At 40.9% G+C, this 24,421-nt stretch overlaps 1 protein-coding gene across 1 annotated transcript in view; it reads right to left on the reverse strand.

The window, feature by feature from the left end:
- The window catches only part of PDZRN4 (PDZ domain containing ring finger 4), a 105,637-nt gene that overhangs the window by 30,809 nt on the left and 50,407 nt on the right, over positions 1–24,421 (reverse strand). The window contains exons 2-3 of the mRNA XM_009880854.1: positions 13,845–14,098; positions 12,109–12,211 (exon numbers count right to left, since the gene is read on the reverse strand). Of these exons, the coding sequence (XP_009879156.1) occupies positions 12,109–12,211; positions 13,845–14,098 (357 nt within the window). The remainder of the gene's footprint in view (positions 1–12,108; positions 12,212–13,844; positions 14,099–24,421) is intronic.

Genomic DNA, 24,421 nt, shown 5'->3' on the forward strand with positions numbered 1-24,421 from the left:
TATTCCAAAGGAGTCTTTTGCTTTTGGACCATTTTGACAAAAATAAAAGAAAGAGATTTATTATTACATGTATTTGAAGAAAAAAAATCTGACTTTTCATTAAAGCTCCTAACTTGTCCCCCTTATTGAAACTCTTTGGCTTTCAACATTGAAAAATAAGAAGTACAGCTAAGGAATCAGTGGTCTAAGCCGTTTAAGTAGGAGGAGAAGGGGAAAAAAACCCTTTGAACTTTACCAGTCAATATTTTTTGGTCTTGGGGCTTTTCAGAATTTGCTCCCCAACCTGTTTTCCAACGAAAATGGCTTTGACATAAAATGTTAGAACCGACCTGCTTTTGGTTATCAGGTAGAAATACAGCACCCTGCATCTGGCTAGAAGTCCAGTAATTAATTAGGGGGCTGGAGCACATCTCCTGTGATGGAAGGCTGAGAGAACTGCATTTGGTTAGCCTTTTGAAGAGAAGTATCTTCTTAATAAGGAGATCTTATTGCTTCCTTCAAGACCTGTAAGTGCACAGTGACAGCCACACGAGACAACAGACGCGAGCTGCACCTCAGGAAATGCCAATTAGCTATCGGCAAAGTGCTTCTTACTATGAGGGTAGTCAAACACCGGAAGAGTTGTCCAGAGATGTTGCAGACTCTGTACTATAAACTGTATTACCAACTAAAACTACATCAGCCATATAATCAGCATCCACTTCTTTGCCCCTCTATGATAGGCTCTCTCTGAAATTTCTGGACTTGCTTTAAATAGTGGTACTTGAAAGCAACTTGGAAAATTTAGTGGTGATGTCTACTGAAGGGAATGAGACAATATTAGCACATGACCTCAGTGCTGAAATCTTTACAGTGACTTCTCCTACATTTCTGTTTGCCATTCATTGTACTGGAGATTAAGGTCTGGAAGGGATCCAACACCTGCAAAAGCTCGATGTACTTGGAAATCAGACTCTGCCCTTGAGACTGTCAGATACGTCCTTCTCTCCATGAATGTTCTCTTTGATACATCATGGACCTTCTCAGGAGAAGACCTCAATATCTGGAGTTTTCTTGACTCTAGTGGTATGAACAAAATCAAATCTGACACATTTCAAGGGGTAGAAGAAAACCTGTTGAAAGTAACAATTATGGTAAGATCAGAAACTTCAAGCTCCTGGTAGATAGCTCTTCCCCTTCCAAAAAACACTTATGCCGCCGCTGTTTCTAAACCTGATTCCCAACTCTCCTAAATTTATTAAAGAGCCCTTTCATAGCTCAGACCTCTTTCTAAACTGCAGCAGGTACCTTCTTCTAGCCAACAAACCTTAGATACATGAAGTCCAGAGGTTTATGGGTTGTCATAGCTGCAGTTCAAATCAGCTGAGAATCACTTGGCATAATTAGCTTTTACTTTTCACTATAAATTTCACCTATTGCAGGTAAAATCATACTTTATTTTTATTGCATTTCAAAATGTTTCTGCCCAGCACTTGGCTCTGTAAACATCATTATTACTGCTGCCTGCCTGCTTTGGGCCAGAAACATGTCAGAAGATTTATCTGCCTCATCAGCACTTTCTAAACACCCAGGCAGCCAATCGAAATGGGGAGGCATAACAGATGTGCTAACATCTGCTGCAGTGAGCATTTATCTGGACAGCAGAACATGTAGCTGTAGATTCAAACTCCTAACCAGTTACAATTCCACACGTTTGGACAGCCTTGATCTACAACTGTGCGAAGGCTGTTTTGGAATATTAATTAAAATCAAGTTGAAAACATAATTTTTCAGTTTGAGACAGCTGTGAGAAATATAGCTTCCTGTAATTCAGCTTATGACTTTCAGACACAGTAAAGGCATAACACTACAAAAAAGCTAAATTTAAAGTTGAGCTTACAAAATTAGAAATTCTTAGAAAGCACTAATCTAAAATTCCACCCGGTCCATGCTCTTGTTTACTTTGAGATACATACATATTAAAATATGTATAGTTAAAATGTGCAAATTTTAATCACATACATGTGCCTATAAATCAAACACATGAAGCAATAGGCAATGACTTTTAAACCACATTTTTATTTTCCTGGCATCAAAATGAGGTCTATGGGCACCATATCCATGCTGAGTTTCAGCTGTTCAAACTTCTGTCGCACATGGAAATGTCCTCCACCCCCAAACACATACTTGTATAGATTGACGAAATCATGAGATGAAATACAAAGCAAACTCATCATCTGCTTTTTTGATGCACAATACAGCTTCACCTGTATTCCTGCTCACCAAACCATGCCCTCCAGGAATGACTATCACATTCTCTTTGAAGAGCTGCCTCATTAAATAAAAAAGCAAACTTTCAGAGAAAAGACCTCTCCTGCTTTTTTTGATTTCTCCACTGAAGGCCCAGCACGCATAATATTGAAACCTTGTTTAAAGTCCATTTTCTTGTAAAAGGTTCCCTCTTGCTAGGGGGATTCAGCCCTTGCTTCCTGAGCTCTTGAATTTCCTAGGATACTGTGCTTTAAAATAGTGACATTATAATAAGCTGGTTCACGTGACTTAGGTTATTTTTAAAAGAATATGTAAAAGAAATTATTTTCTCCCATCTTTTGTCTGTATAGCTAGATTCCATGTCCTCCAAGACAGACCACACAAACTTTCAAGCAGAAGGCATATGAAAAATAGTATTAATAAACCCCTTAGAAACATTTTCACTGTAAAGCATATATGGAGGTATGTGGTGTAATAGTATAAAAACTGTCTAAACAAAGCATTTCTCCAAAACAGAAGATTTACAATCCACAGATTTCCATAAATATGAAAATATTGCCAGCACCTTTCTCTTCCTTCACTGAGCAAATAACACATAGCATATGTTCTAATGTTCCCCAACAATAAAGTGCTGCTGAACTAAGGTCACTTTTCTTCATTTTCCTGGAAAAACATAAGCTCTGACAACAAGGAAGAATTTTTATTAGCTTTCAGGTGAAGTAAGGAGTAACCCTGTGTTTGTTTTATGAAATCATGAAACAAAATGAATATCACTGACTTGATACATCTTCCTCCTGTTTTAAAACACAATAAATGGTAATAACTTTGATAAATTTGCCCATGTCGGTTTTGAGCCTTTTTCTCCCCATTCTCTCATGATCCTCTGTAGTTGTGGACACAACTCAAATCCCTAAATTGGGATATTCATTACTTGGGGGAGGTGAGACGACAGCAACTTCATCTGCTTTGAATGTCAGAATTTGGTGATGATATACAGTAACACACTCAAAATTAACAAACAACTGTGGCAGAAACTACCCTGACATCCTACTCCATCTAAATGATCCAATCACTACCAAAGAAGAAAAGTGATTTGATGGCCAAAAAAGAGACGCATTACAACTAAAGGCTCCTGGGTTTTACTGCCAGTTCTGTCACTGACTGACTTGGCAGGTCTCTCAATATGACTGTCCTTAGTTCACCTGCCCGTGAATTCCTGCAGCAAGGCAGGACATAGTCACACTGAAGAACCTCAGTGGAATGGTTTTAAGTTTAATTGATACTTGAAAAGTGACTGCAATTCTTAAAAGGCAGACGGAAACGTAAAAGAAAAGGACTGCTCCCTTTTTGCCACTATTTTGCTCATTTACATGTACAATTGGCCGCAGTTAGGGAGAAATTACATATTTATTACTGTCTATGTGTAACTTATGCTGACTTAAATCCCCAGGCATTTTAAAAATAAAAATGCCAGTGAAATACATAATCTTATGTGGTAGTATGCCAAATGCATGCTGAAAGAGTCTCATCTTAATTATTACACAGTGTTATTCAAAGTATTACAGAACAAAATATTCCAATGCCTCTTCTCCATTTTAACTGCGGTCTTTTTGATTTTCAGTCTGTAGTGACAATCAGCTGGATCCCAGACCAGGTGTTAGCAGCTCAGAACTCCTTTCGAGTTCAAAGGAAAAAATCTAGAGGAAGGGTTTCAGAAGCCCCGATCATTGTATTGTTTTCTCAGGTCCAACTGAAACAATTCTAATGACCTGTTTAGTAGTCCACGAGACTTCCTCACAAGCTTTCCAATCAGTAGCTTTAGAATACAGTCCATCTTTTTCTCTGGATTTGTATGATATGACACGTAGGAATAGAAAAACAAACTACCCCAAGATCCCACAAACCAGAAAGGCTTTCCTCAGCAACCAAGACCACCAGTCACAGGCACACACATACCTGTTCACTTCCTTTATGATACTTAACAGCAGCTACTATATAATATTAAGAATTGCCATGAAAAATCAGAAAAATGGTGTCAGTAAAATGTCTCTATGCCATGGGGCATCCATGGTTCAGCCATAACCACCAGTCAGTTACGAACTGATGGTCAGAAAATAACCATAATACAGTAAGTCCCGATTTATCCAAGCACACTCCAAGCTGTTGGACCAGTCCCTCCACAACAACAGCAGCTGCATGAGGCAAGGCACGTATCTGCTCACATATAAAGTGAGAAGTATCTGTTTTTCCACTGAAAATCTACACCACATTTACCAGCAAGCCTTTCCACATTCCCCTTACCACACCAGCCACGTCTGATGACAATGGAAAGACACAACCTTGTCCACCATTTCAGCTCTCCTACATTGCAATGCCCACGTGTCTATTAGGATCCTTATTTCCTGAAGCCTTCTCTTTTAAATTACATCTGGTGGTTGCTGAATCCAAAACCTGCCTTTTATTCGCTAAAGGCTCTTTTTGATTCATCTCAAGTTTTAAGAAGTTCAGGAAAAAAAGAATCCAATCGCAGTAGAAAATACAGAAGAAACACGCACAACATAATAGGAAATCAGGGAGGGATGACAGTGGTTCTGCTCCTTCACATCACTGTCATCCTACTTGAACATGGCTGGAATTGACTGGAGTGATCCCCATCCAGAACAGGATTTTTCTCTCTCTCTCACCCCTTTATATGATTAAATTAAAACCCATGACTTAATAGCTGTACAGAGAAATTCTATGCTACACGTAAGGAATTTCTGGAAAACTCTTATCTCAGAAATGTTTTCCGTTTTGATGGTTACACACCCATCTTCTGGGTTAGCTTCCTTGTACAGAAACAGTCTTCAGGTAACAAAACAAAAGAGCTTGACTGCAGTGATCAGAAGCGCTGGCAGCGTGTGCACAGAAGCTGTTTCCATAAAAACTGTTTATTCAGGTGTTAGCAATTGAAGCAGGAGCTCCAATTGCCTTGCTGCAAGTGCCTGTAATGCTCGCACAGGGGTGTTTGCAGGCTATCACAGCTCTGAAGGGAGCTGTTACAGGCTATCAGCTCAGTAATCCTCATGTTAAAAAGACCCTAAATATGTATTTACAAGAGAGGCAGATCTGTTTGGTTTACTGGTTAAATAATCCATGTGTTGAAAAGACCTTAAACATGAATTCACAGGGCAGGCAGGTCTCTCTTGGCCCATTACAGCAGAGGTGGACCTTTCAGAAAGTCACTGGAGACCACACTTTAGTGGCCCACGAGAGCCTCAATCCACAAATACTTACACATTGAAGTAACTTTATTCAGATAAACAGCCTCACTCAGATTGCTAATCTGAACAGAATTACTCGTTCTTTTGTTCTGAACAGAAAACACACCAATAAAATTGATCACTTCAAAACTGTCATGTCGCAGAAACAGGAAATTCGAATTTGCACCTGAAATACCAACCTTCTCTCGCCACGATGGGATGAGTGTTACTGGAAGAGTAAACCAATGCATTACATCTGCTGCAATACTGAGATACGGGAAGAGAAACAAAGAGAACAGGAGAAAATTCTCCCCTATGGGAGTTTTAAGTGTTCAGTGAAAAGAGGTCTACACAAAACGTTAGTCATGGCCGACTCCCAAAGTTTTCTAGCTTTCTTCTCTTCAAGGCTCATTTTGAGTCATTTGTGAAAACAGCTGACAGCAGCTGAACCAGAAATGCTCAGGTTAATAGGAAACAGCAATTTCAGTGGGTTTGGATCAGGCCAGCAGTAAACTTAAAGGACTAATCTACATTTACAGTTAACAGATTTATGAGCACAAATACTTATCAAAACATTTAAATGAACGGCTGTGCATAACCATAAATTAGCACTTACATTCAACACGCATACACACACATATATTTCCTTATTCTGACTGAAAATCTGTCCCTTCGGTGTACAAAGCAGAACATGAACTGAAGAGTATTAACCAACCCTCGAAGAGCTATGGGTTGCTCTGCTTAGTAGAGATATTGATGATGGAGTCAAACTTCTTTCACATGAATCTTCTAATTTCCAGAAACCCTATTTTCCAGAGCATAGGAGGAATCAAAATGGCAGGTGTGTAGTTTCTAGCTCACCCTCCAAGTTTCACGGAGGCATCAGGTGGGAAAAATCTCACATGGCTTTTTCTCAAGATCCTGTTACTACACTCTTTTGTGGCTGCTGTTTCTTACAGTACCTCTGACCCTTTCATTGTCTGGACACAAAAGGCTTCATAATAGCTGACCACAGAAAGATTTCACCTGCACATGCCTCGTGGGATTGTCTGTTGATTTACTGACATGCACTAAATTTTGAGGAAAAAAAAAGTACAATAAAGAAGCTCAATGGTTTCTAAAACCTTAAGTGAAGAGTATCACAGTACCTGGTAATTTCATATAGGATCAATTCAACCCGTAGCAACTCCTCCCAGGTACTAGTATTAATATTGCCCCAATCTGTCAGCACTTGCTTGCATTGGAACTGTAGTCATCAGACACAGGCAGGCTAACGCAATGGCTGCCATTCTGCCTTTTCCACTCTGAAAATGCTAATCTTGGCATGTGGGATCGTTGATGTGGTTTTCCAGGCTCCTGAAAGCTGTATCGTTGTACTGAAGCAATCACTTGTGCCTCTGCCTAAAAAGTGAACAATCGGACCTGGAAAGTCTTTTAAGCAATTATGCTGCTCTCCCTCGCACATCCACATAAACTAACACCCAACCTCCCTCCAAAAAACCCCCTCAATACTGAGAGCACACTTCAGTCTACTCTTCCTCATACATGCAACAACATTTACTTCGACCCACTGCTATTCCATCTCAAGGATGTCTACTTTTGCTCTTTGTAAGAAGCATTCAGCTAGAAACAAGAACCTTTTCTTATCTCAGATATACGAGATTTTAAAAGCTGTAATTCACCAGAGATATTGTCTCTCACAGCAGAAACAAATCACCTCCCATTTTACTTTTGCTCAAAAGCTACTTCAGTACACAGGTGGGATGAAAAGTCTCTGCCCTTGGAAAAGGACCTGTTGACTAAATGACACTACCTGCTCGTGCTTGCTTGTAACATCTTATTTTCTTCTGCCCCTCTTATTGAAAGGCAGACTCCTCAGACTGAATATGTAGGACCAGGCATCGGTGATGCTTTCTTTCATCCAGCTTTGTCTTTACAATATTCTTTGTGGGGGGACAGAGGGTATTGACCAATTTTTTCACTGTTCCATCATTTAACTGACTTCGTCCCCTTAATTTCTGTATATAAGGCCAACTTTCCAAACCAAGTATACACTGCTTCTCTCTCCTAGATAGTAGGTTCAGAAATATTATTAAAGAAGTGCACATCCATTAGCTTATTTACTCCTCACTAGCACCAGTATCCTCTGCTCTTCTTACAAGGACAAATCTGTGGGACAAATTTTAGAGCCAAGTTTAACACAGATTTACTGACAGCTGTGACGGTTTTAGTCCTTTCACCTCAGTGGCACTAGACAGTGTGATGTATACTCTAACATCACATGATGTAATTCCAGCAGCGCAACAGACACCCACAGCCAGACTGGGTGGGTTTGTCCTGAATTTCTTTGGCTCTCTGTCAGTGACACTGACTGCAAGTCCAACTGAGCGTTTACAAACTGGTCAATTCCTGCTTTATCTTAAAAGTCCTCAGGGGTATCTGGCTATGCCAGAATTGCAAATCTTTTGATCTCTTTCTGCCAAGCCTGACTAGTGCTGGCTCTGACCCCTGTCTCAATATCTACCAACAATTTGGATTCCTTTTAGAACAAGTTTTTGCAGCAGCAACATAAGAATGCTCAAGTTGGCTATCAGCAATCCCCCAGCTTCGTCATCTTCCTAGACATTTGTTTAAAGTGTGGTACTGTATGGAGCCTAATGAGCCTCCCAGGGAGTTCATCCTTCCAAGACAATTGGCTCATACTTGAGTTTATTGCGCTGTGACAATCTGAGCACAACCCACTGGGTTTTTCTAGCTTACAAATGGAGTAGAAGAGTCTTGTAAGTGTCTAATCCTACCAAATCCACTGGCAAGCCTAAGTCCATATCCCCAGTGCTGGCTATCATATGCGATCCTGCTGTTTGTTTCTTATGGTAGTAACTCAGGTACTTAAATGCCAGCACATATCTGTAAGCAAGTTCCAAGCTGATCAAAGCTTTCCAGGATATTTCCTTTCTTGGAAGACATTCTTGTTTACAGCACCTCAGTCGCTAGTCATCTTATTTCCTTACATCCTAATTTGGCTAAGTATTTTGCATTTGTGGCTCAGAACCGATGCATTCTTCACTTACAAACCATTTCTAGGAAACGACGAGATGTTGCTCTAGTTCTCTTTCTGCTCACTATCTTAGAATCATAGAATCATTTTGGTTGGAAGAGACCTTTAAGATCATCAAGTCCAATCATTAACCTAGCACTGCCAAGTTACCACTAAACCATGTCCCTCAGCACTACATCTACACATCTTTTAAATACCTCCAGGGATGGCAACTCAACCACTTCCCTGGGGAGCCTGTTCCAATGCTTCACAAACCTTTCAGTGAAGAAATTTTTCCTAATATCCAATCTAAACGCCCCCTGGCGCAACTTGACGCCATTTCCTCTTGTCCTGTTGCCCATTACTTGTGAAAAGAGACCGACCCCCACCTGACTACAACCTCCTTTCAGGTAGTTGTAGAGAGCGATAAGGTCTCCCCTCAGCCTCCTTTTCTCCAGACTAAACAACCCCACTTCCCCCAGCCACTCCTTGTAAGACTTGTCCTCCAGACCACTCAGCAGCTTCATTGCCCTTCTCTGGACATGCTCCAGCACCTCAATGTCTTTCTTGTGGTGAAGGGCCCAAAACTGAACACTGTATTCGAGGTGCGGCCTCACCAGTGCTGAGTGCAGGGGGACGCTCACCACACTATTTTTAATACAAGCCAGGATGCTATTGGCCTTTTTGGACAATAAGAACCAATCTTGTTGCAATCCCTTTCTGAAATCTCAGGTTTTGCTTTGAATCCATTTAAAAATTTTTAAGATTGCCATGGAGACCCGTGAGGTGCTTATCTCTATCCTTTTAATACAATGGGAACACTAATGTGCAGTTTGGAAACAGGACCATATTCCTGACATCAGGTAGGTTTTTTGCTGTGTGTGATTAGCTAAGGTTCACACTGGAAACTTGTTATGAAAAAAAGCCAAATGATAAAATCAGGGACCACTGATACAATCCTCCTCCTACAGAAAGCACAGTAATGACAATAAACCTCTTTCCCCTAAACATAGAAGAAATCGAATGGTGGGAGATAGAGAAGGCTCTGTGCTTCTTTCACCCACCCTGCAGCTCGCAGTGTCATAAGCACCCTCTCTTCTTGCTGCTTTCACCCTTAGATGCTGGATGACAGTAAAAGTTGTTGTCTTCCCAAATGCTTGGGCGTTTTTTCCTTCCCTGATGCTGCTGCCACAGCACAGCAGCTTGTGGAGCTATGGGAGCTATGCTGGAAATTAGACTAGGCAGCTGGGCTGGGTTAAAAATAACCCTTCTAAAAATCTTTTTTTTTTTTTTTTTTTTTAAATTACTTCTCAGTTCTGTTTCACAAAAAGTAATGCTGGCATAACTGAGGGGCCAGAAAACATCAAGGCAAGCGTAGGACTGAGTGGCCACAGCAGGGTACACCGAAGCCAATACTGTTGTAGAGAACTTGACAGCATTGGACTATAGCCTGTGCTCACTGTCCTGCTGCTTCTCCCCTGGGTCAGCAACAACAGCCAGTAAATCCCTTTTGACTCCGTCCTCTATGAGACTTTTTTTTGGATGGAGATATAGATCTCTGGGAACAGTGCTCTCAATTGTTTCACCTAACTAGTTACGGCAAGGGAGCTTAATAATGTCTTATAAGAACGTCAAATAACAGAGAATAGAACCAGTGAGTAACCTAAATCATAATATTACCATATGGGCTTAAATTTTTGGAATGTCTTTCAAGTTTAGAGCTCTGCTAGTTAAAGGCTACGAGATATTCTTGTTTCTCTTTCAAAAGTTTCATATTTAGTAGAAAGCATGCTTCTCAAAGGAAGCTAGACGGTTCCTTCCCTATTTAAATTTCACATGAAACACTTTATTGCAGTCACTCAGTGAAATTGCCTTGGGCAACTGAATCACAGCTGACAGCAAATTAATGACTATGATGGTGTGATTAGTAGCGATTACAGGCAACTGAGAACCTGCCCAAGCATTTGCCATTGTCACAATACTTACGCCAGCTATTATTAGGGATTAATAATGGTCATAAAGAGGACTTGATTCCGCCAGGTAGTCTCTTTACAAATTTGAAAACTGTTAGTATTTTAATATGTCACTAATGTTCTCATCAAATGGTGAAAACCTGGTTTTATCTCACCATTATTTTTTAACGTTCTTTCTAGATGCTTACATGACTAACTTATTTAAATATTACTAGAAAAATAGTTTCTATTACATTTAAGGAAAAAGTACCATAAACAAACACACTTGACAGAGAAATTTAATATTACATTACATATGGGGAGTCAAAACAGAACTTAAGCTCTGAGACTCTTGTGCTGTGAGATATCACACCAAAAGCCAACTGGGAAGAAATGATGATTTCACTAATCCCTAGCAATGATTTTCTGAGGAGTTCAAATAAAAGTTTGCTTGTTCTGAGTGAAATTCACTAAGTAGATGTTATTTGATTGTTCTGCTTCCTGAGGGAAGAATTTCAGATTCCCCAGGCTGCTAAAAGAAAAGAACAATGGGCTGAACTTGCAATAGAGCGTCTTAGCTGCTAAAGACATGATAAAAGTGAACACACTGCATATTTGCCAAAGCTTTCGCCATTCATTTCATTTCCAAATGTCAACCAGTTATATGAAACCCTTAAAAAGGTTTCTTAAGGTAGAACAAACAGGAGGATAGGATATTTTTAATCTCGCATTAAAGATATTTAATTATTTATAATCACTCTTATTTAAAATACAGTAACTTGAACTTACGCAAAGACTCGGCACTGTTTAATAATAAAAGGAACCATCTGCTTCATATGCCCACCCCTAGAAATATTTTGTTTCTGGATGATAGTGGAAAACATGAAAAGCTAATGACTGGCAAAAAAGAAGACTATTTAGATATTGACATGAAAATCTAATGAAGAGCAACATCACCAATCACATTATCATTTTGGGAAGCCTCACATAATGATTTCCCAGTGACTTGGAAACATATCTACCCTTGTCACTGGAGAGTACAACGCATTAACAGCAAAGGGAGATTGGTGGTACAGAGCACAATTTCTTATAATTGCAATACTTACAATGTCAAATATCAAAGAGCAAGTAATAGAAATTATATTCATTTTCAAAGTTGTAGCCTGATCTTACAAACACTCAAGCATATATCCAAGTATCTGGAAGACTGATCCCTAAGGCATGAGATACAAGGCCAATTAATCCTTAAAATTAGGGGGCAAAAAAAGCAATTAAGCTTCCAGTTACCATTTTTAGTTTTGGAAAGGCTTGCTTTAAAGTGTTAAAACTGCAAAACTGAAGCATCTGAGTTACAGTCTTCACTGGACAAAGAGAGAACATGTTTAATAAGCCTCTTGGACTTGTGAATAGCCACCCACTGCAAAATTCTACTTTCACATTTCACATGTGTAGCCTAACCCCAGTAAAGCCTGTGACATTACACAGGTATAAAATAAAACAGTCTTCTGTGCTGATTTTTTAAGAAGTATTCCCACTCTTGTTTTTCTCAAAGGAGCCAGCTATCAGCTGTGCAAATACCATATCTGTAATAACAGAAAGAGAGGCTGCAGTGTGCCAGTGATCTTACCTCATACTCAAAGTCCTCTGCTCTATCTGCATCAGCAGGCAGGCTGGAAAGATACTCATTACCTTCATAAAATTCATGCTCCACTGGGTGAAGAGAATGGCAGCTATGTGGAACAAAGCAGTACAACAACAGTAAGATGAGACAATAGGGTTGCTTTTTTTTTTTTTTTTAATTAAAAAGTGTTAATTCCCCCCTAAACACACACACTTCTCTGTAGTTTTCTCATCTCTGGAGTGCTACTCTGAATGGCCTGACAGCCTGAAATGAACTGCACCAAGTAGCACAGGCTTTTCAAAAGCTCAGGCCTGAAATGAACTGCACCAACAAGTAGCACAGGCTTTTCAAAAGCTCATACTCCAGCTGAGTTTGGCAGATTTACACAGGCTGATTTCTTAAAAGGATCTGTTTTGGGCCGAACTACTTAACTGTGACAATTTGGGATTTCTTATGCTCATAAATGTACCTAACTCCAGTTTCACGTGCTGCATCATGGCCAGGGGTAACTCATTAATTATATGGTTGTAACATCTTGAATGTCCACAATCTACAAGCCGCACCAGGCTCACAAATCGTTCAAGAACTTGCATAAAACAACTTGCGTTATCCTCTTCTGTTAAAGTGATAACAGGGTGGTTGGAATGCATTTGAGTACCTGCACACTCAAAAATGTCAGTAAACTGCATGTTAAACGGGTTTGGAGCATAGAGAATGAGGTCTTTACAACATGCACTTAGGTGCAGCCTCAGACCTAAGGCTGGATCCCAGCCACACAGCACCCAGTGTGGATCTATCTTAGCAGAGGTAGGAAACTTTTCCCCATGCTGAGGGCATGGGAACTTCAATCGCAGTAGCACACAGTTTAGTAATATCCAGTAACAACTCGAAAATATACACATATCATTTTCTTAGCTGTGCAGCAGTAAGTGGTAGGCTCAAACCAGCATTTGGCTCGCAAGTTCTCTCTGTGTCTATCATCTGCCCAGCTCACCTAGAACTTCTGAAAATGGAGCTGCATCAAAGTCAAGAGTGTTATGTTCTCCATTAGCATCAATTCGCCAGAGATGCATGGCATGCCAGGAAGTCAGTGGGAAAGCTCTAGGACTATCATATTTTTGCTGGCTACAGATGGAAGGCAAGGGTAAACCACTAGATGATGTTACTCATGAGGTGGAGTCTGAAGAGGAAAAACCCTACACCCTATTTTTGTGTAAGCACCACCTGCTGGTGTTTGCATTCAGTTCAGTCTCAAAGAATTCAGCCAAGGGATAATTTAATTCATATCATTTGCCATAAGAGAGGTGAATTTGTATTTTTGATTTCTATATTTTTGGAATTGTTTTGCTTTTGATAAGGGGACATTTAAATTAAATAATTGGTTTCCTTGATTTTTTGGTAAGAAATTTGGAAGAACAGAAAGCAACAAGACAGCTCTTTCTAGGTTTGAAGAAGCCTTTTTGGTACTTAGGAACACAGAAGTGTTTTTCTTCTTGATTAGGGCTTAGTTTTGGATGAAACAAATGAACACAAAGTAAACATGGCGAAGATTCCTTTCTGTAGCTCTAATTCATGAGCAAAGTTTAGGAAAACCATCACTGAATCCTGAATGGGACAGTGGTTATCAACAACATTTATAGTTTATTCAAAGTGTTCCTGAGACTTTTTCAAGAGAAGGCTACAACCGTACTACTGCAATGCCTCAATCCCACAGGTAAACAGCAGGAGAAGATAAACCATACCTGTCTGAAAGTAGGAAAGGGCAGATATCAGGAACTGGTGGTGTGGAAGGCCTTAGCTTGGCCAGAGCCATAATGTGCTCAAAAGTGATGTCGGTCTGAGTGCTGGCATCCACAAGCCGAACATCCTGAGAGCTACCATGAGCTTTGCTAATTGGGGCTCGTCGTAAAACCTGAACTACAATTGGCTCCTTGGCGTTGCGAAAAGCTTCCACTGCCTCTTCATGAGTGGCCTTGGAGAGGTCCTTCCCATTAACCTAAAGAAAAACAGAAAAAATATTAGTCACAAAAGAAAAGGAAGCATAAAAATATGGGTGTAAAATATAGGGGGATGAATTATTTGTGCAGTACATCAAGCCATGAGCTGACATTGAGTGGACCTTATTTTGGCATCCATGCAAAAGGAAAGATAGGGCTGGGAGGAGAAATAAATTCTTTAATCTTTGCTAGAAATTAGAAATTATTTGAACTCTTCCATAACTGTCCCAATGGAATCTGAACACAACAAAGAAACCACAGCATTTAAAAAGGACATTTAAAATTATTTCTCTCAAGCTATTTTATTCACCTCATAAAATACATAAAAAAGGAGGGGTGCCTTTAATTTTCAATTTCAGCATTTTCTGTGGCATCCTGTTTTACAGGATTTCTGGCACAGCATTGTTATTAATGCAGATGTCAATAAACATGTCTCTGATGTCTAAAAAGAAACAAGGCCAATTTTCAATGTTTTGTCACTTATCTGCTGTGGCCATTATACAATCATTAAGACCAAAGATAGGAAGATTTGACTAACACAGTCAGCTGCTGCTCTTTTAAGGAAAGAGAAGTCTAAATCAAACAGACTGAAGAAATGATTTGCTACAAACAGGCGAATAATAAACCAGAGAAAATTATGCTGCAAATGCAGCATAGCTTGGCAAAACTAAAAGACTGTGGCAAGATTTCTCTCTGCTACATGCAACGCAGGAAATTCCTCCCAGTCTACATGAGGCCGTCTGGTATTAAAAAAAGTAACTGCAAAGCTGGGTGATGTTAAATTCATATCAATTCAGGTATTTTGGGCAAACTTGCCAGGTATCATCCCACTAGAAAATGTGAGGGCTGATTTGTCGATGGCAGTCAGTAACTAAGCCCTTGGACACAGGGGCTGTGTAACACCCTTACACGGAAAATACCATTATGCTGTTGCCAGAGCAATGGGGCTGCTGTTGACAGCTGTACAGAACCTAACCGTTGTGAGCTACTGTGGAGGTGAGATGATCTAGTTCAGGGAAAAATGAAAAAAATTTCCAGGGAAAATCTCTACACTGGCAGGAAATTAGAAATAGGATTCTACTGCAAATTCATGCCCAGATTACATTTGTTGTATAGATAGTGAAGTCATAAAACTTCTGCTTAATGAATGAAGTCTAATCCCTCCCCAGAAACGGGACAGACCTCCTAACTGACTTTTCCCTGATGTCTGCAAATCCTGGTTGAAAACAAACTTGCTTTGCCACATCACTCCTTCATTCAAGAAATTCTTGGAACTTTCTTGTTAAAAAAGGAAAAACATGCAAACAAGAACACCACCAGCAAACTCAAAAAAGCCATTCAGCAGCCTTCAGTAACATTTTAAAGCCTGCCAAGAGAAGCATTTGCAATTAAAAACGTCATATTTGAGGCAACACATATAACCATACTCCTGTCTAATCATGTGGATAGTTATGATACAGCTGAGCATTAATTACATGTATATATCAACTCAATACATTTCCAGAGTACGTGCTTGAGTACAAGGTAGTACCAGCTTTCCTCTGACACAACTGCCAAAGAAGCAGAGCTTTCACAGCCACATTACTCACGAGGACATGCAAAATAACCACACTGTAGCATAGACACCAATGCAAAGGTCAACTGATCTTTCTAGCTAGCCCTGATGCTGAATGACTGGGATCCCCAGAAGTACCATGCTACTGTAGTCTAGACTGTGATCAAGTAATACGAACAGCAGCTACCTTGGTCACCTAAGTGTAATGCATATGTACAGTTTCTCTGATGACTGGGGCCAAAAATGTTAAGATATCAAGTTAAGATTTTATCGTTTAAATTATCATCAATCAAATTATAAGCTTGAGTTACGTTAATCGAAGTTACATGGAAAAATATCATTGGTATGTAAGAGGAAGGGCCAGAACAGTCAAAGAACAAGTTATGTTATAAGAAAATAAAAGAAATTTCCCCAAGGAGGGAGCTTCTGCAAACCCTCTCTGAGAGCACAAGTTACACTGCCAGGGTGTTCAGACAGCTCTGTCTAATAGAGGCAATTACAGATAAAGCTTCAAGCCTGGGTCTTCTAGTCACTCTTCAGTTCCAGCCTCCTCTGCTTCATTCTTGCTTCTGACTCAGATCCTATCAAGTACATAATTTCCCACAGCTTCTGCAGTTTTTGTAACAAGAGCATCCTATAGGCCCTTAGAGTAACTCTCATTCCTAAGGCCCTTGGAACAGAAAAATTACTTTCTCACCTCCCAAAACCCTTTTAATACTTCTAAAGTTTTGGATAACTATATGGTGTTTCTCCTAAAAGCAAATGCTTGGGAATAAATACCACATAGCACTGTATCGATTTTTTTCCCTATTTAACTATAAAACACACAATCCTTCTGTATCCCAGCTGAACCACGTGTTTTTTGGCACAAGCTGACCATTTTGTCACAGATTCACATTAGCAAAGCAAAAAGATATTTGGATAGCATACAAAATATATTATTAGATTTTTTTTGGAAACCCAGAAGCTCTGTTTATTCACATCAGTCAATACTTATCACTTATTCTGAGGAAATAGACATAAATTCACAACAATGCCATTTACATGCAAATTTTATTTCCAAAGAATAATAATATTTTAAAATCACATGAGTGTGAAAAATCACAAAAGATACACATTTTTATTTATCCTGGGAACCTATGACTGACCTCTATTTTCATTTAAATGGCTATTTAATTTAAAGACTTCAAAAACGTTCCATCCTTTATGTTGGTTTCTTATGAAACACAAGCACTTCGAAGACCCAATACTTGTTTAAATTGTCACTTGAAGTTCATCAACACACTTTGTCAATCTGCATAAAGGTCACCTAATTTATGAATGCTGCCTTTCTCCGAAGAAAATCTATAGCTGAATTACTCTATGCTGGCAGCTGTCCTGCCCACTTGGGGCTGGGAAGAGAGAATTTATTTTAAAACCTAAAGCCAATACTACAGATGGGGTTGGAAGCTCTCTTTACGTAGCTTCTTTAAGGGTTTTCTGCCTCCTGCATTATCCCCCAACCTAACACTCACATATAGTTACCCTGGGAGCCATAGACAGCTGAGCGCTTATTTACAGCAAGCCACTTACAGGTTCTTAGTGGATGATTAAATAAATTCCTTGCCTCAGAAAGGTTACTTTCAGTGGAATCCCGGGTACTATTTTAAGTGGATAGAGAAATCAGTCACTTTTAACAGTCAACACAAAGACATGGGAATACATTTGTAGTAGCAGATGGGCTAATTAATCCACAAGCAAGTTGTGAATGTTAAGTAAAGAATATATCTTTTCTCATGTAAACCATCCTCCTGCCCTGTTAGATTAAGCTTCTGTTTAATGAACACTCTCCCCCTCATTTTGGACACACTGCAAAGTCTGGGCCACTTGTCAACATCTCCCCCAGAGTGACTGGTGGCCACTGCCTGGATCCCGGCCATCCCCTTTGGATTCTTGCTCTAAATCCAGCCACATGCAAAACTGCATTAGCATCAGAAAAATAAACAAGCAAACAAGCTTTGTCTTTCATGCTCAAATCAACTGCCACGGGCCAACTGCCACTTCTAATGCCAGCACCACTGTACATAGGTTTATTCCTGCTCACACAGAGGTGGACAGCTGAGAAGGAAGGAGGGACAGGACTAAATAACAAAACAGTGACTATAAAAAATGTAGGTGTAGCAAAAGGAGGTGATTCTGCCCCTCTACTCCCCTCTCGTGAGACCCCACCTGGAGTACTGCATCCGGCTCTGGAGTCCCCAACATAAGAAGGACATGGACCTGCTGGAGCGTGTCCAGAGGAGAGCCACGAGGATGATCCGAGGGCTGGAGCACCTCTCCTATGAGGAGAGGCTGAAAGAGTTGGGGCTGTTCAGCCTGGAGAAGAAAAGGCTCCGGGGAGATCTTATTGCGGCTTTCCAGTACCTAAAGGGGGCCTACAGGAGAGCTGGGGAAGGACTTTTTACTAGGGCATGTTGTGATGGGATGAGGGGGAATGGCTATAAACTGGAAGAGGGCACGTTTAGATTAAACATTAGGAAAAAGTTTTTACTTTAAGGGTAGTAAGGCACTGGAACAGGTTTCCCAGAGAAGCTGTTGAGGCCCCATCCCTGGAGGTGTTCAAGGCCAGGCTGGATGTGGCCTTGGGCAACCTGGTCTAGTGGGAGGTGTCCCTCTCTATGGCAGGGGGGTTGGAACTAGATGATTTTTAAGGTCCTTTCCAACCTAAACCATTCTATGATTCTGATTCTAACACTTTTCTACTTTTGATTATTTCTTTTAACACTGATCACAATTTTTGAATCAAGAGGGCCAGAAATGTTGATATGTTTCCTGTAGTCTTTACTTCCCCCATATTAAGACAAAAAGGAAAAAAGGAAAAAGGGAAAAAGGAAAAAAAAAAGGAACAAAGCTGTGTAGTCCTGTGAATGCAACCATCACTAAAGGTGTCACATTAGCAGCTCATGAGATAACCTCCTATCCTCAGCAAATACTTGGCATATGCAAGTTGAAATTTAAGATCAGCTCTGCTGAAGTGAAATCCTTGGAGACCCTCCATTTAATCAGTAAGGGCAAAGGGAAAAATAACCTGAGCGTTCTGCTAGAGCAGAGACGTCCAGACACAAGGGTTTCCCAGTGAAATGACAGAGATGCTGTCTGACATGATGATGGAGTTCACACCAGGCTCGCTGTCCTAGGAGATTTCAACACCCATGCAGAAGATGTCTCTGACCTGACAGGTGCTAAATCTGCTCTCATCACACAAGTCTCTTCACCTCCAATCCCTCACCCTAAATGCATCCAGGCTACCACACCCTGGCTGCATCCTTGGATGGCAAACTGGCACATAGGATCGAACACTGTCCCTTAGTTTGACCAGTCCTTCTTTAGGACAGGAATTTGAGCCCTCCCTAATTGCAAGCAAAAAAAAGAACAAAAACATACCGCCTTCCTTCCAGTCTCACAGCTTTTGGCACATACAGACTCTAGCAAACTTCCACTGCTGAGGGCCACCAGCCGTGAGGCTCTCCGGGCAGTACAGTGTGGCTCAGGCCATGTGAACTACAGTGACACGTGTCCTGGAGAGGACACTGCAACTCCTCTGCTAACGCAAATGTGATAGCTCATCTACAGAACGGGCATGCGACACTCTGACCCTTCAGGTTACAGTTCAGTGCTAAGCTGCATTTCTTGAGCCAGTTCATCTGAAAGGAGCAAATTCAGTCATTACCCAATACCACTATCTCAGTCAGGGTTCAGGCAGGTTCAGTAAAGGGACAGCTTTTATTATGCTGGTTAATAACATTTCCCCTTCTTTAGCTAGAAGAGTTAAGCGATGCTTGTTCCCATTTGATCCTTTGTTGCCCTGACTGCCAAATCTTGTCATCCCTCCTAAAAGCTACACAAGCAGCTGAACACACAGGCTCTGGCTGCTTCCCTCAGGCTGAACCAGAAGCTTGTAACAAGAATTACATCTCCATTACCTGTAGAGCGGAGGCTTGTCCTGTTTTACAGGTCATGCGGCTGGTTTGACAATAGTGAATAGACCCAGGCAATGCCCAGTACTGCAGCCATCTGTGCATCTTCCTATGCCTAACCAGCACCGCTTCCATTTCCTGGTATTTAGCAGAAATCTACTGTGGCTGAAAAGCCTATGCCTAAGCCTTAACCTAAGTAAGACAAACTAAGTGGGAAAATATAGAAATATACATGTTTCCACTCTGTAAAGCTTCCTTCCAGAGGGAAATAACCCAGTGACTTCCCAGAAATTCTGATTATGAAAAAAGCAGCTGTCAGAAAAAGCACCCTTCTCTCAACTGACCTCCAGACGATGCTTCATTTTGTCAGAGTTTTCCACCACAATCCATGCATCTGTGGGCAGGTCTGGCAGCTGCAACTCCGTTCTACGAAGGACATGGCACATCCCCAAAAGACCTCAGCGAAGAGCTGGACACTGCCTGGAAGTATTGCCTAATAAGATATCCTAGCGAATTCCAAAGATTTTTAAAACTGGATTGGGAAAAGTGCCCCAGGTAGATGTACAGGGAATGGAGAAATAGTTCTCATCACAACAGCAAATGAGTGAGCAAGGTAACTAATACAGAAGTCCTTGTGCAACTTTGGTTCTCCAACAAATACAAACTCTCATTTAGTATCTTTGTCTCCATGATTTTGCCTTCTCTACCCAGTCATCTCTTACTAAGACAAAACCACTACTACAAGAAGAGTCTCCCAAAACTTTGTGTGCAGAATCATGCTCCGTGTTTTGAAAGAAAAGTCCATCGTAAGCAAAGAAATCACCGAAGATCCCATCCCCTCCATCTTCAGGAGGAGGTCTGGGGTTTTAAATCCCAAATTTATTGACTGCCTAATTGCAATTAAGGTATTGAGTATAGGGAAAGGATGGCATTTTAAATGCATGCCTATAGCCTGCTTACAGCTGGCTGGGTTAGGCACAACCACCAGCCATCACAAATGCCTTTGAGCATTTCAATCTCCTCTAACATTGTACAGAAGTGTTCACCCTGGGTGACACCTGACATTTCCATGCCTAAAGTCTCTGTGGATCTGGGCCCTCACCTTGAGACATATTTGAGAAAAACACTTGGATGCTGTAATTCACACCACCAGGATAACTATGCCCACTCCAACAAGTTTAAAAGCACTGATGAGTTAGCAGTTTTAATCTGTGGCCAAAATGAGACCTGAATTCCTGCACTTCAGAACACGAGGCTTGCTAGTTTGCATAAGAGGAGAATACCGCCTCCACCTCCTCACTGTGTGTTAGAGCAATGCACATCTCACAAAGAGCTTTTCAAGTCCTTTAGCGCTGATGTTCAACAACATCAGAACAGCTCGGAAAGCTCAGCTCAGAAAGTGCAGCAACAGCTCAGAAAATATTCACTTGAGCTTTGAAAGACAGAATGTACTATTATCTGCAATTCTCTTGGTTTGTGTTATCTGCAGTTCTCTTGGTTTATGAGTAAAACGAAACAACCAAATTAAAGTTAAGAATCACCGCATTAGTTTCAGAGCGAGCTGCGCAGACAAGTGCTGGCAGACGTGCCTTTGTGAGTAGCCACTATTCTCCTTTTCTGACCCCCTCAGTTTGCCCGGCAGCCATGTTACTAGTTGTTGTGGCCATCTTTCTTGCATCCTCTTCCAGCTGGTATTCAAGTGTCATTCTCCTCTCCCTTGCTTTGCTACCCCTGGTCTCTCTCTTATCTCATCTCTCTTAGGCTGTTTGCTCTTCTTACTCTGGCTTACTCCAGTGTGGACCCTTTTCTCCCTGGTGGTCTCCTTTATCTCACGCCTCTCGATTCTGGCATCCTTCATCTTTCCTTTCCCAAACTGCACAAAGACCTCCTGATGCCCTCTCAGCAAACCTGTCCCCTTCCCGCAGGGGGGGAACGCTAGCACTTGTCATCCTCCCACAGTGACATCTGGACAGTCGGAACCCTCACGAGGTCTGCCTTCGCTAGCACCTCCTGGTACCAACACGAATGCTCAGCTAACCCAGATGGTGAGGTAACAAGGCTGGAGTGTATTTACTATGTAAATTGCTTTTAATATTGACAAACAGTTTTTCTGATGATATTAGGATTCTGCCTGAGGGCAATAAAGACTAAACTAGCTGTGGCATGCATAAAACACGTTGAGTTACTTCTTGATATAATTAGATCATCATTTATTACATTAATCATTGCAAACTTTCTATTTGTGGATAGGACATTATATAAATCTCTCACGAGATCTACCACATACAGCAACCCTTTGATGGTGGCGGAAAATACAATCAAAGGCCAGTGTGTGTGCTCAGAACAAATCATTTTTATCTCTAAGCCCTGCATTGAATGCTGTATTCTCCTGTGAACTTCACGGTGTCTCTGTTCTACCATAAGCTCACTCTCCAATTTCTCTTCCAGGGTATGTATTTTTCTCAGGGAAGAGGCACTTCAAAAGATAGTTGCCGCTAAATTTTTAGGAGCTCAAATTAACGACATTCTTTAATCATCTGTAATTCTCAAAGAATAATGGCAGGGCTGAGTGGCAGATTTAACGACTCTGTAAATAATGTATAGTCACTCTTCTCCTTTTCAGGGAATCATATTCTACATTTCACTAACCAAAAAAGTCTCTCACTTCTAAGAAAACCCCAGCCCTCCATGGCTGGCATTGCCACATGAATGTAACACTTATCACTGTCATAACAATTCATCCACATACAGACGCCTGAAACTCCTGGTCTCCTCCGAACCGAGTAGTTTAAAAAGATAGATGGCTGCCTTCTGGCTAATTGTGGGAGTTCTTTCATTACTATAAAAAGACTTTTCATATCTCAAGTGACTTTATAAGCAGTGAATAATGAGACTTAAAGTCTTTGGAAAAGAGTCCACTGATCAAATGCTAGGATAACTTATGGGCATGGTGACCTTTTCCTCAGTAAGATACTCCAAACTGCTGCTGTTGGCACATTATTAAAATTCCCCATTTAAGGCGTGCAGTTAAGCACCAGGCAGATTTTATTTTTTTATTTCAAAATTCAATTTAAGGTAGCACAGCAAGAGCTAGAGCTCTCCCAGGGCTGAGGACTAACTCCTGCCCGCTCCAGCTGTGCAAGAGCAGGACAGACGGTGGCGGTGGCGGCGCAGACAGCTGGCCGGGTCTCACCGCCCTGCTCCCGGCTGCGGTGCCAGCACCGGGAACCTGCTTCCCCCACGCACAGCAATCCTCACCCCAGCAAGGGAGAATGTTTCTGCCAGCACATCCACCAGCGAGCATCGGCGCACTGGGCTGGCTCTTAAAAGCTGCCGAGAAGAGCAGCCGACAGCATGTTGCTTCCACTCTCTAGTAAGTGGAGTTTTGCCTTGGCCAAGAGGGTGCTCCATGTGCCAGTGTTTCATGCTGCTAAGCAGCAGAAATGTTAAACAAACGTCAGTGCTGAGCCTGGTCCCATCCCTGACTGAAACCCTGGCCAGCCCCCACACATCTAACCCAGCCTGACGTCCTGCTCGGGTGCCAAAGACATGAAGTGTTAAGGTTAGAGTGCTCCCTAAAAGCATCTGCACTTGCTTTTCTTTAATGAACGTAAAACAGAGTTGCTCTACTTAAACATGCATTTCTCCTTGTGTATCTGTTTTAATTGTCATCTTGAAGGAATAGAAAAGGAACCTTCTCTCTTGAAATAAAACTTGGAGGGTCCCTTTCATTGTTTTTCCATTCTCTTATGCTGCCTCAACACTAATTTGACACTGTTGTTCTCCATTGATTTTCATGGCTTTACTCCAGATGCAGCATATTGGAATTTTTTTTTTTTTGCATAATAGTACTTGCAAATATTCCTTCCAACTTTTTACAGGACTAAATGTTTTAAAAATAGTTTGCATGAGCTCATAGATATTTACAGTGGCTTAGCCATGGGGGCTGACACAGCAATAGATTACAATGAAGTTTAATTTCATCCTGCCTCTGGAACATGGCATATGGCAACTTCCTTGATCTCTTTTTCAAAGAAGAAGAAAATGTGAATTCAGAGGAACCACTCATTTGATAAAATGAAGTAAGCAATGAGGCCTCACCTGCCATTCAAAAGTCCATCGTATTCTTTTGTATCAGAAAGTTCCCAGTAGCTCTTAGGAAAACTTAGCAATAATTTTCATTTGAAGACAAAGACAGGAGGTAATATTAACATCTATGAGAGCAGGCAATATTAATGACAGTATGCTTGTATACTTCAGTTACACACAATGAACATAAAAGAAACGACATGTAGATGTATATATAGAGAGATACCTTATAAAACATATTTTTGTCTGTTTCTTCCCTTTTGCTTCTCTCTCTCCTACTTTGATACTCCTTTAAAGACTATTTAGTTGTGTAGAATTACTTCACTTTTCTACTGAGTGATGGCTTACCACATTGTCACAGAACTATTGTAAGTTGTCAGTTACTAAAGTTTAATTTCCACATTCCTTCTTAGCAGGAAAAATCGTAAGGGATGTGAATATTAGGACCAGCCTAATACTACCTTATTTATACAGCACCATGGCTGTGTACATGTCGTCAAGTAGTAAGAGCTGCAGCTCCTTCCTGGCTGAAAATCAATTACAGCTGTCATTTCTCTTCCAGCATTTCTATGTCTGTTCTTCCTTCTGGAGCATCTCCCTCCTTCCTCCCTCCGTACCTCTGCCTTAACTCACCACTTGCTTCCTCTGTTTTACTCCATTTGCCTCGCTGGCCTCCCTCTCTTATCTTTCTCTCGCTCCTTTTACTTCCTTTATCTTCTTGG

This window comes from Charadrius vociferus, unplaced genomic scaffold, assembly GCF_000708025.1.
Source record: "Charadrius vociferus isolate BGI_N301 unplaced genomic scaffold, ASM70802v2 scaffold52, whole genome shotgun sequence".
Lineage (NCBI taxonomy): Eukaryota > Metazoa > Chordata > Aves > Charadriiformes > Charadriidae > Charadrius > Charadrius vociferus.